The 13,414-nt window shown below is 37.7% G+C and overlaps 2 protein-coding genes across 2 annotated transcripts; one reads left to right on the top strand and one right to left on the bottom strand.

Moving 5' to 3' along the window:
* LOC105162775 lies at window positions 5,888–6,871 on the bottom strand. Its single transcript, XM_011080896.1, has one exon. The coding sequence runs from the start codon at window positions 6,869–6,871 to the stop codon at window positions 5,888–5,890; it is 984 nt and encodes a 327-aa protein (XP_011079198.1).
* LOC105162774 lies at window positions 8,377–10,624 on the top strand. The gene is made up of 3 exons (XM_011080895.1): window positions 8,377–8,820; window positions 9,201–9,724; window positions 10,171–10,624. Exons 1-3 carry the CDS (start codon window positions 8,377–8,379, stop codon window positions 10,622–10,624), a joined length of 1,422 nt encoding a protein of 473 aa, XP_011079197.1.

The following is a 13,414-nucleotide window of genomic DNA, read 5'->3' as shown; positions in this document are numbered from 1 at the left end:
CTCGATTGATGGCCTTTCACAGGCTCCTTGTTCGATACCTCGGTTGATGGCCTTTCACAGGCTCCTTGTTTCAAGCATAGAACTTCTTCAAGTTCTGTATGTTCCAAGGGCGTGGTAAATCGCGACCCTGCATGTCTTGCAATCTATATGTGCCCTTCTTTCTGATTTCGATCACTTTGTAAGGGCCCTCCCAGGGCGGCTCCAGCTTTCCCATGTGTTTTGAGGCCTCCACTTTCTTCAGCACGAGATCTCCCACCTGCAATTGGCGCGGTCGAATTCTGCGATTGTGGCTCTTCATCATTAGGCCCTTGTGATGTAAAATTCGGGCATATGCAGCCTCCCTCTTCTCTTCAATGACGGTGAGGTCGAAGCTTCGTTCGGTTCGGTTCGTCTCGGGTTCGTACTGCATGACTCTTTGCGATTCCTCCCCGATTTCAGCTGGAATGATGGCTTCGGTCCCGTATACTAGGCAGAAAGGGGTCTCGCCCGTAGCGGTTCGTGGTGTTGTGCGGTAAGCCCACAAGACCCCGGGCAGTTCGTCAACCTACGATCCCTTGCTCTCGAGGCGCGTCTTCAAGTGTTGCAAGATCGTAAGACCTAAAAGTAAGCAATTTCGTAAGTTACTGGACCTAAACAAAAATGGACATAATTATCGGAGTAAAATTAAAATTATGCATACTTAGCAGACTAAAATAATACTTTTTACCAATAATAATATGGGTAGATTATACAGTAAATGCAAAAATTCGTAAACTTGAAATAGTAAATTGAGGTAGAAAAAAAATTCAAATATCAAAGTATAAAAACAGTGATAATTTAGATAAAAAAATATAATTAACGCTAATAATATTATTGTACAACAATTCGGAGAAACAATTCATGCTTTCTCACTTCATTTGAACCCGTGTTTGGGATAACGAACACATTTTGTCACACAATAATTGTAAAGACAACTTATAGTAATTCACTTAAACAATAATTAGGGTTTAAAGCATTTTGTCACTTTTATAATTAAAATATTTTAAAAAAATCCTGTGTTAAATAAATGGTATTAAAAAATATATATAACAATTAATCTCCTTGTGCACAGCAATGAGATATATAGATGTTCTTGGTGTGAGATTTTCTTTACCCCTTTTTGGCAAAGTTGCCCCACCCTTAAATTTGTGGAGGACGGGGGCAATTTTGTCATTTAAAAAGAAAAATAAGACTTGCATCAAGCACTTATGTCTCACTGTTGTCCACAAGGGGGTTAATTTCTATGTTTTTTAAACTGCAGGGTTTTTTTTTTTTTTTTTACCATTGTATAACGTGAGGTTATTATTAAAATATTTTGATTATCATGAGGGGATAAAATGTTTTAAACTAATTCACTTATAATGTAATTTATTATGGTTCGCCAAACACACCCTTAGCGACTGATTTAAGAAGTCATGATTTTAACATTGCCACTAATTAACATAAATTTAGTGACAAGAATTTACACTCATATATATAATATAAAAGAGATATAATTTAAATTGACAATAAATAGTGATTTTTGTCTCAAAAAAATACTACATTAAGCATACAATATTTATATATCTACATATTGATATATAAAAAAGATATGGTTTGATAATGAACAGTGATTTTTGACTCTCAAATACCACCAACAGACCTACACCACTAATTTTAAATTATTTTAAATTATCTCAAAATACAAATCCAAACATACCATCTATCTCCAACATATACTTATTTATCTCTGTTTTTCTTTCTCTATCTCCAAAACACCAAAACAAGATACTCAAAATACAAATCTAGACACTATGTATATTTTTACATTACAATTTTAAAATTATCGGCATAGATATTTTGTCAGTAAATGTTATATTTTATTGTGGTGCATCTAAGAAGAAAACCTTCTCAACTAGAAGCATTGTGCTATAAATACCAATTCTCCAGACTCCAGAGAAAACACACAAACATTTAATCAATCACAGACAAGTGAAGAAGAGTAGCAAATGTTAAGTATGCCAGTCACTTGCGTCCGAGGTATGTACATGACTTGTATATATGTCATAGAAATCTCTCAAGTTTTATTACAAACATGCTTCGTCCTTGACTCCTTTTCGTTCTTATAGATGTAGGTAAGAGCTCATGGCCTGAGCTAGTCGGGACGTGTGGAGAAGTAGCAGCGAAAACCATCGAGGAGGAGAACTCCTTCGTCAATGCCGTCTGTTGGAATTGAAGCTTCAAATTCCTTAGTTGCTGCCATGGTTTCTTCTCAGATATTGCTAAAACCTAACACTGGAAGTATCTCATTTTGTATTCAAGAAGGGTGCAGAAACTGATTATCAAGAAGTAAAGATGACAACACTTTCATTGATATAGAAAACTCATCTACAGAACATAAGGGCCTGCAGTCCCTTTTATAAGAAGCAAGGAGTACAACTACCTTTCTAACTAACAAGAAGAAGTAGTAAAAAACGGATAGTAAAAAAGCGTCCCTTTAAAAATGTGCTTTTATGAGTAATGTTCACTTCTTCTTACGCCTATTCGTTCTTTCTCTGTTCTGCTTCCCTGCAACTTTCTGCAGCTTTATATTGCTGTGAAGCTTAACTCTGTTCTTGAGTACGAACTCCAGCAGCCCTCTTGCAAGCTGGAATTGCATCCTTAGTGATCAAACCAAGCTTGGAGTATAAATGGGAAAAGGTCTTCCCTGTTAGATCCTTGGTAAACAGGTCTGCTATTTGTTCTTTTGAAGCCAAATAAGTAGGTGAAATGAGCCCTTCCTTGTACTTGTCCCGCACAACATGACAATCTATCTCTACATGTTTTGTGCGTTCATGGAAAACTGGGTTCTCTGTTATATGCAACGCAGCTTTGTTGTCACAATAAAAGGGTATGGGAGTTTGAACTTGTATCTGTAAGTCTTTAAGCAAATTGTTCACCCAGATTATTTCACATACAGTAGCTGCCATGCTCCTGTATTCTGCTTCAGCTGAGGATCTAGAAATGGTGGTCTGCTTCTTTGATCTCCATGAGATTGGGCATGCTCCCAAAAAAATGCAATAGCCAATAGTTGACCTCATAGTTCTCTTACATGTTGCCCAATCTGCATCAGAAAAGGCCATAAGATTAGTTTCATTATTAGTAGGGGAAAACAAACCTGTTGTAGTGTTCCCTTTTAGGTATCTGACAAATGAACAGCAGCATGCCAGTGTTCTTCACATGGTTCTTGTACAAACTGGCTCAGCTGCTGTGTAGCAAAGCAGATGTCCGGCCTTGTGAAACCAAGGTACAACAGTCTTCCTATATGCCTCTTGTACCTGCTGACATCTTTCAAGGTCGATGTAGGTTATGAGGAAAACTTCAGACTTGGGGGCAAAGGTGTCATTACAGATTTTCCTTCACTCAGACCAACATCTCTCACAATGTCCTGGGTGTACTTGTTTTGTGATACAATTAATCCCATTTGTGACCTGAAGAGCTCAAGTCCAAGGAAGTACTGTGCTTCTCCAAGGTCCTTTATAGTAAAGAGGTTGTCCAGATACCTCTTCACTTCTTCTATCAAAGACTTTGTTGCTGCAGCAACAAGAACATCATCAACATAAATGAGCAAAGCAATGAAATTATTGGTAGTGCCTTTTGTAAACAAACAGTAATCATATTTTGATTGAGTGAATCCCAATTCCTTTATCTTCTCTGTGAACTCATTGTTCCATTGCCTTGAGGCTTGTTTCAAGCCATACAAGGACTTCTTGAGCTTGCATACCATTCCCTTTTTCACTTCATACCCTTCTGGAGGTGTCATGTATATTGTCTCTTCTAAGTTGCCATGAAGGAAGGCATTAATTCACATCTAAATGATGTAAATGCCATCCCTTTGTAGCAGCGGCACCAAGGAAAGTTCTTACAGTCACTGTTTTGGCAACTGAAGCAAAACAATCACTATAGTCCTAACCTTGAACTTGATTGAACCCCTTTGCAACTAGTCTTGCTTTGTGCCTTTCTACACTCCCGTATGGTTTGAGCTTGGTCTTGAATACCCATTTACATCCTATTGGTTTCTTTCCCTTTGGTAAGGCTGATAATTCCCAAGTTTTGTTTTTCTCTAGTGCATCAATTTCTTGCTTCATGGCTTCTTTCCATTCTGAGTATTGTTGGGCTTCTGAAAAACATTTAGGCTCCTGCAGTGGACAAGTTTTCTTTACAAAGCAGCCTTGAACTTGGTTAATATAATTATCAGAAGAACAATCAGAGTAGAACAGCATGAGTAATCTTTCATCCACACAGGTTTATGAGATGTTCTAGTGGATCTTCTAAGACCTGTGGCATTTTCTTCAGGTTCTATATTCTGTTCTTCCTCGTGAAGGAATTTGTTATCATCTTCTTCATTGATGGTTGGTAGGGGACAAGAATTGTCAATAGGTTCAACATCTTTAAAGGGAAAAGTACCTTCATGAAAGACCACATCTCTAGCAATATGTATTAAGTTAGTGCTTAAGTCCATAACTTTATATCCCTTCCTACCTTGAGCATAACCTAAGAAGACACATTTCATGGCCCTTGGTTCAAACTTCTTCTTGTGGGGTGTGACATTAGTAGCAAAACACAAACAACCAAAAATTTTAAGGTGAGTGTATTCAGGTGTTTTGTTGTGCAAAACCTCATAAGGACTTTTCCATTTTAACACAGCTGTGGGCATCCTATTTATTAAGTATGTGGCTGTTAATAAAGATTCTACCCAAAAACTTTGAGGCATTTTAGCAAAGAACATGAGGGATCTAGCAACTTGCAACAAATGTTGATGCTTTCTTTCTACAATGCCATTTTGTTGAGGACTATATACACAAGTTGTTTGATGGATGATTCCTTTTTCTTGAAAAAGAGTTTGCCATTGTTTATTAGTAAACTTAGTACCATTGTCACTCCTAATCCTTTTAACCCTTTTATTGAACTGAGTTTCAACCATATTCAAGAAACATTCCAATTTTTGTTGAACTTGTGATTTATGCATCATCATATAGATCCATGTAGCTCTACTGCAATCATCAACTATGGTCAACATATACATGCAATGTGCGATGGAATATTGATTGTAAGGCCCCCAAACATCAATGTGTATGATATCAAAAACATTTTCAGAATGATTCTCATTGAGCTGAAATGGAAGTCTATTTTGCTTAGCAAGTGGACATGTTTCACAGGTTTTGACAGAGTCTGCAGTATCTACTTTAAAAGGTAAATGTGAAATCACATCTTTGCTAGGGTGTCCTAGCCTATTATGCCACAAGCTAGCATGTTTGGTTTTGAGATAATTCTGATCCTTAGCATAGTTTTGAAAGTGAGCCACATGCTTTGAAAGGTCTTGTTCCTTGCAATATTGGAAATGTTTTAGTAGATACAGCCTTCCTCTCTTATACCCTATCGCAATGACCTTTTCAGTCACAAGGTCCTGCACAAAGCACTGAGAGTCTGTGAAAAGCACACTAATATTCCCTGCTTCACATAATGCATTGATAGACAAGAGGTTATATTTGAGATCAGGGGTATAAAGCACATTTTTAAGGGTGAGCTTATTGGAAATCTGTATGTCTCCTATCTGTCTAACTTTATAAACATGTCCATCTGGTAATTTGACAGAACTTATGATATCAAGATTCCTCAAGTTATGAAATAAATCTGCATTCATGGACATGTGGGCTGAGGCGCCACTGTCCATGATCCAGTTCTCATTTAAATCAAAGCATTCTTTATGAAGAAGTGTACCTGCAAAGTTCATAGAGTTGTCTGTGTATATTCTATTTGAATAGCTCTGCGAGATGTCTGAATTGTGAAGTGCTCTTCTAACCTCAGCCTTAATCATTTCTGATAAGTCACTTTCATTATGGGAAGTGCCTTAGATGACCCTTCTTCTGTCTTCAAGACAGGCATTGAAGGATTTGTTTATGACTGGTTTATTCATTCCTTTTCTCTGCTTCATCAAGTCCTCATACCAGTCAGGATAGCCGTTTAACTCGAAGCAATTTTCTCGTAAATGCCCAGTCTTCTTACAGTGTGTACAGTACATCTGTTTCTTTTCAATGGCACTTCTTTTCTTGACAGGATTCTTGGTCACAACCTGTCTTCTTGCATCTACGGATTGAACAGCCATGACTTCTTCCTTCTCAAGTTCACTGCTTCTTGCATTAACCTCTCTTTGCTTTCCTACCTCCAAAATCATAGAAAATGCCCTTCCTATCGATGGTAATGGATCCATTAATAAAATTTGATTGCGAACATGATCGTAAGCATCGTTTAATCCCATCAAGAATTGGATTAATTGGGTGAAGTTAGCCTTTTCTCCAAATTTTGTTGCAGCTCCACAGGAACACACCGGCAAAGGGTCTAGACTCAATTGTTCGTCCCATAATTTCTTGAGCTTAATGTTGTAAGCAGCTAGTGTTTTGTTTCCTTGGGAAACAGAACAAATCTCCTTTTGTATTTGATATAGGAGTGGTCCGTTACTTTGGCCGAATCTTGATTCTAAATCAAGCCAAAGATTTCTTGTGGAGGAGGTGCAAAGAAACGCTTCTGCTATGTCTTTTGTAGTGGAATTTAGTATCCAAGATACCACCATACAGTCTGCTTTTCTCCACTGTTCCATCTCAGTGTGGTCTTGTTCAAGTTTGGGGCAAGTCCCGTCTATGAAACCTCCTTTGCCTCTGGCACCGAGTGTAAATCTGATGGATCTCACCCAGGTAAAGTAATTGGTTCCATCAAATGGTGTTGTTACTAGGCTGACGCCTGGATTATCACTTCCCTGTAGTTTCATAGTTTCTGAAATAGATTGAGGTTTTGTATCATCTTGTTTCCTTCCTTCCACTGGTCTTTTGTCAGTCATGGTCTGCGTTTCTTTTTCTTTTGTTTCTTGGTTTAAAGAAGGTTATGGATCTTTTATGCTCTTGATACCATGCTAAAACCTAACACTGGAAGTATCTCATTTTGTATTCAAGAAGGGTGCAGAAACTGATTATCAAGAAGTAAAGATGGCAGCAGTTTCATTGATATAGAAAACTCATCTACAGAACATAAGGGTCTGCAGTCCCTTTTATAAGAAGCAAGGAGTACAACTACCTTTCTAACTAACAAGAAGAAGTAGTAAAAAACGGATAGTAAAAAAGCGTTCCTTTAAAAATGCGCTTTTATGAGTAAAGTTCACTTCTTCTTACGCTTGTTCTTTCTTTCTCCGTTCTGCTTCCCTGCAACTTTCTGCAGCTTTATATTGCTGTGAAGCTTAACTCTGTTCTTGAATACGAACTCCAGCATAGAACACTCTGCTACTGGAACTGGTGAAGATGCAGACTTTATGGACTGTGGATAGAAGAGAGAAAGTCGTGTTTTATAGTAGAAGTGCTCTCACGCGTTATTTAGTTTGTACAGTCAGCTTACACATGCTTACACATCTTTTTTTCTGCATCTGATTGGGCCATGTAATTTGAATTGGCGGTTATTAATTTGTTAGGCAGTTTGGCGGTGGAATTTGATTTTTAAACAGCATTAGTCTTCTTTCTCTACTCTGTAACAGAATGAAAGCCATAGCCCGATTGTGCATTCTCTCTGAATTCCTTTTGCACTCTTGTTGTTCAATTGAACTGGAAATTCAACATGGTATCAGAGCCTTCATCTTGAAGGACTCTTGATACGTTTTTTGTTTAATTTTTTCGTGAGGAGCATTACAGCCATAAACGTTGTATCATGGCAGATTTACCAGTAGTAGAAGCGGAACAGTATGAGAAAGAAGTGTTGTACCTTCATCGCTTGGATAATTCCAGCTTTGTGTTGGCCTCTTAATCTCTGAATGGTTTGAACTACTTGACGTGGAGTACAGCCGTATACGTTGCTCTAGGATGTAAACTGAAGTTGGCCTTCATCGACAGAACATTTCTACGGCCTGCAGCTGGATCGGCTCTGTTTGAGCAGTGGAGAAGGGTCGACCTCATGGTCACTTCCTGGCTTTGGAACTCAACTTCTAGAGACATTGTCAAAGCCTTCATGTATGTAAGTTCCTCTCGAGAATTGTGGTTGGAAATACAGGCTAGATACGAACGAAGTAGTGGTCCAATGATATATCAAATACAGTTGGAGATTTCCTCAATTTCACAAGGAGATATGTCCTTAACGAGCTACTTAACGAAAGTAAAAAAAATTGTGGAACGAACTCTTTTGTTTAGCGCCACCACCCAAGTGCACTTGTGGGGGATGCACTTGTGGAATAAACAAAAATATTACAGAAATATATGCTGCTACTCAATTTTTGCAATTTCTCATGGGACTCCATGAGAGTTTTGACAAAGAAAACAACGCATTGTGCAGACGCAAATAGGAGATAGCAACTCCTTATGAGAGATGGCAGAGGAATTTATGATGGATCCGTTGCCGGAGTTGAAGAAGGCATTTTCCATAATCTTTGCAGTCCAACAACAACGCAGTTTGCAGACGCAAATAGGAGATAGCAACACCAATTCAGCATATCAAGTTTCTATGAGAGATGGCAGAGGACCTCCAAGACAAATGCAGAAACGCAGAGTTTTCTTTGATAAGGATAAACGGAATTTAGTATGCGCCCATTGTCATAAGCAGGGGCACCTGAAGGAAACGTCCTTCCAAATTCATGGAACGCCTGAGTGGTACAAGGCGTTAAATGAAAAGAAGAAACAGTCACGAGGCACCTTCAATTTTGCAGGAAATGTGGATGCTCAAGGGCTAAATAAGTCAGATACCACTTTGGTGAAGGTTGAATCACAAACCGATATTGCAAGTATGACGGCGGAATTTTTGAAAATCATGAAAGTAAAGAGGTATCCTCAGATCCGATTTCTAACTTCGTGAATTATGTTCGCAATGAGGAGGAATTCGCAGGTAAAGCCTCTATCTTCAGTCAATTAAACATTAATAATTAGATAGTAGACACCGGCGCCACAAATCATGTGTGTGCGGATTTGTCTTTGTTTGAATCTTATTCTACTCCTACATACGCACATTTTATTAATCTGCCTGATGGAACAAAAAGATCAGTTGCATATATTTGTACTGTAAGATTGACAGATGAAATCACCCTTGATTCAGTACTTTATCTCTCAGATTTTTCTGTCAATCTTCTCTCTATAAGTCAGTTGTGTAATAGGGGCAATTACACTTGTACTTTCAATCGTTTTGGATGTCTGCTGCAGGACCTGGGGAGTAAGCATGTGCTAGCAAAAGGGAAGTTACACAAGAGACTGTACATCTTAAGGTCGAATGTGTGTGGAAGTCTGAATGCTTCAACCTCATCGATTCTTCTTGGAATATGTACTGCAGCAGTTGAATGTAGTGATGTTCTATGGCATGCTCGAATGGGACATGCATCTATTGCGGTTATTAAATGCATCCCAGCTTGTAACATTTCTAGAGAATCACAGGAAATAAAATGTGACATTTGTCCTCAGGCAAAGCAGTCACGAATTCCGTTTAAGAATAGTGATTCACGTTCTGCTGCTATTTTTGATTTGGTGCATTTAGATGTTTGGGGTCCATACAAAACGCCAAGTTTAACGGGTTTCAATTATGTCCTAACGATTCTAGATGATTATAGTAGATCGTTATGGACGTATCTTCTTAAACACAAAGATCAAGTGGCATCCACCCTACAAACGTTTGTAGCATTGGTTGAAACTCAATATGAAACTAAGATCAAAGTTATTCGTTCGGACAACGGGTCTGAATTCTTGAACATACAGTGTCAAAACTTATGTAAAAGATTGGGGATTTTGCATCAAACATCATGCGTGTACACTCCTTAGCAAAACGCGAGAATTGAAAGAAAACATAGGCAACTTTTAAAAATGTGGCTCGTGCACTACTTTTCCAAGCTTCACTGCCACTTCGGTTTTGGGGGGAATCCATACTTGCTGCAACATACATTAGTAATAGAACACCCACGCACACTCTGAATTGGTGTACTCCTTTCAAACTTTTTCTGGGACGATCTCCTACATACACTCATCTTAAGGTGTTCGGATGCCTCTATTTTGCAACGAATAATAACCCACACAAGTTGAACTTTCATAAGAGAGCTCACAAGTGTGTATTCCTTGGATACTCTTTGACACAAAAGGGATACAAAGTTTATGATTTGGAGGACCATACACTCTTTACTTCTAGAGATGTGATATTTCACGAATTGACGTTTCCATTTGCTAAGGAACAGATTTTGGATCGTGCAGACTGTCCCCTTCCTACAGTGACTGCTGGAACTAAGGATAGGGACTCTGTTTCTCTTGATTCAGCACCAAACGTGATCTCAGTGCCACTTGATTCAGATTCTATGTTGAATGATGAAAACTTGCAGGATGATGTCACTGCCTTGCCTCAGTCACATTCTCAGATGATCCCACGAAGATCATCCAGAATCTCTCACAGACCAGTTTGGTTGGAGGACTTCGTATGCCATCATGGTACTCAATTTCTGCAGCCATTTTCTGCTGATTTTAAATCTTTTGTGGTTTCTTTAACCTCCCTACAGAAACCTCGGACTTTTGCTGAAGCTGCAAATTGCCCAAACTGGCAAGAAGCTATGAATGAAGAGCTTAAAGCTTTGGAGAATTATCATACCTGAAAACTTACGCAACTTCCCGCTGGCAAACGCGCCATTGGTTGTAAGTGGGTATACAAAATCAAGTTACGAGCTGATGGCACTATTGAGAGATACAAGGCTCACCTTGTTGCTAAAGGTTTTAACCAAGATGAAGGCATAGACTACAATGAGAGTTTTTCGCCGGTAGCGAAGGCAGTAACGGTCCGTCTTTTCTTTACATTGGCAGCTGCTAAGGGTTGGATAGTTCATCAATTAGACGTTAACAACGCCTTTCTTCACGAGTATTTGGAAGAAGATATATAGATGGTGCCCCCAGCCGGTTACAAAGTGGATTTTGGACTTATTTGCAAGCTCGAAAGGTCTCTATATGGCTTGAAACAAGCATCGCGGCAATGGAATGTCGAATTGACGCTGAAGTTGCAGGAGTTTGGTTTCACAGAGTGTGCACATGATCATTGTCTTTTCCTACTACATTCTGCACACGGTCTAATCTCTCTTTTGGTATATGTCGATGACATACTTCTTGCAGGTGAAGACATTGACGAACTACAGAAAGTAAAGGATTACATGAACAGGTTATTCACTATCAAAGACATTGGACAAGCTCGTTACTTCTTGAGTTTAGAAATTGCTCGTAGTCCTGATGGCATCTACCTAGCTCAGACCAAGTACATATCAGATATTCTTGCAGACACTGGTTTACAGAACGCTAAGGCTGCATCCATACCTTTACCCCCTGGTCTGAAACTCGGTTCTGAAGCATGTTCTCCTCTCCCTTCGTCTGATTCCTACAGAAGGTTGATTGGTCGTCTACTCTACCTCAGCTTCACTAGGCCCGACATTTCCTACCCTATGCAGCAATTGATCCAGTATGTCAATGCCCCGTGTGAAGCTCACTGGAAGGCTGCCCTCCATGTGGTGAGATATTGAAAGGGCTGCCCCTCACTTGGCCTTTTTCTACCTGCAGCAAACACTTTGGACCTTCAAGCCTACTGTGACGCAGATTGGGCATCATGCCCCGACTCTAGACGCTCTTTAACCGGTTTTTGTGTCTTCATTAGGCGTGCTCTTGTTTTTTGGAAAATCAAGAAGCAGTCAACTGTTTCTGGATCAAGCGCCGAGGCTGAATATCGAAGCTTAGCTGCCACGGTGTGTGAGTTACGTTGGCTGTCTTTTTTGCTTGCAGATTTTGGAGTCACAGTCAATTTGCCTACCTCGCTTTTCTGCGACAATAGAGCTGCTATACATGTCTGAATTCTTTTTACACTCTTGTTGTTCTATTGAACTGGAAATTCAACACCGTCATTGTTCCACTATCCCAAACCCATAGCCCTCTTATTTTCATTTGCAACCGAGTACTCGTTGTCGTGGATGAGAAAAACATTGTTAGAATGATGCTTATGATCGGTTAAATTAAGCGGATGGATATGATTCTTCGCTACTTCACTTGTCATATAATTGGCTTGTAATACGATTAAAATAAAGAAGTCGTATGAGGGTCGTCTTGCTGTGCTTATATGATTTTCTGTTTAGTGTGTTTATCAATGACACGCAAGCTTTGTGTTTGCTTAAATTTGGGACATCTGAAGTGGGATGAAAAATTTGTGCTATAGTAATGGTGTAAATGTTTCATCACTTTTGTGTCATGTATTAACGCTTCATAAGATGTCGTGCAAATAAATTAATTAATGTGAAGGATATTGTTCCTTATTCTATACTTATATCCAGTTATTTTTTATTTTAATAATTTTTTCAATGTTGTTATATTAGTTTTATATAGTACGAAATGGTGAATACACATGTATCTTGATTAATGTAATTATTCAAATATAAACTTATTGTAAAGTATTTGATAATGAAGACAATGTAATATATACAATTATGAATACGATTTTAATTAATAACATTTCAAAGAATTGAAAAATAATTATATTTTAAAATTTCCGCAATTATTCTTTTATTAACAATATTATATATATTATTAAGATAAAAAGATAGATAAATATAATTTTAATAAATACATTTATTTTTATATGTAAGTCATTGATTTAAAAAAGATAATATGCCAAGTGTAGATTATTTATAAAATTTGAATAGTTGATTTGACTTAAATACGATCCAATAATTATGAAATAAAGATACTCAAAAAAATAAAAAAAATAAAAAAGATGCTTAAATTAAGCATGTAGTCCACCCATCGCATGAAGACGTTATGTTACACCATTGAAAAAAAATATAAGGACTCAAACGAAGCTTTTATTTTATATAAGGGCTTTTTGCCAAATATGTGAACAAGGGGGAAAATAAGATAATAAATAAAAGAAACATCTTATTGAAGGATTAAGAGATAATTATATTTTTAGTTTTGGATTAATTACATTTTGCCATTCAGACTATTATCGTTTTTATATTTTGGTATCTAAACTTTATATTGTGTCTACTTACCGTTTCAATTTTGCGAAATTTTGCACTTTGCCGTTTATAATTATTTTTCACAAGTTTTTTGTCAAAAACACATCACATTCAGTACATATATGATACTTATGGGTTATATAATGTGATATTTTTGACATATGCACAATATATGATGTGTTTTCGACAAAATTGAAATAGTAAATTGACAAAAAAAAAATTTAGATGTCAAAGTGTAAAAACAGACAAACACGTGTTTGCCATATGATGCCAATTACGTGAGGCTGCTTTGAGGGTGGGAAAAGAAAACAATCATTTCCTCCCTAAAAAAAACTTGAAGTTTTAAAAAAACAAAACTCATTTTAGCTCATATTTTGAGGTCTTTATTGGTCAATGCTC

Source organism: Sesamum indicum, linkage group LG5 (genome assembly GCF_000512975.1).
Source record: "Sesamum indicum cultivar Zhongzhi No. 13 linkage group LG5, S_indicum_v1.0, whole genome shotgun sequence".
Classification (NCBI taxonomy): domain Eukaryota; kingdom Viridiplantae; phylum Streptophyta; class Magnoliopsida; order Lamiales; family Pedaliaceae; genus Sesamum; species Sesamum indicum.
This window is presented reverse-complemented; position numbering and strand designations above follow the sequence as displayed.

Bases quoted from the DNA above. Each gene is read 5' to 3' on its own strand.
- LOC105162775 (XM_011080896.1), bottom strand. From the start codon at position 6,871: ATGACTGACAAAAGACCAGTGGAAGGAAGGAAACAAGATGATACAAAA.
- LOC105162774 (XM_011080895.1), top strand. From the start codon at position 8,377: ATGGCAGAGGAATTTATGATGGATCCGTTGCCGGAGTTGAAGAAGGCA. The intron at 8,821-9,200 runs GTAAAGAGGTAT...TGTCTGCTGCAG, and splicing joins AATTTTTGAAAATCATGAAA to GACCTGGGGAGTAAGCATGT. The intron at 9,725-10,170 runs GTCTGAATTCTT...CTTTACTTCTAG, and splicing joins GTTATTCGTTCGGACAACGG to AGATGTGATATTTCACGAAT.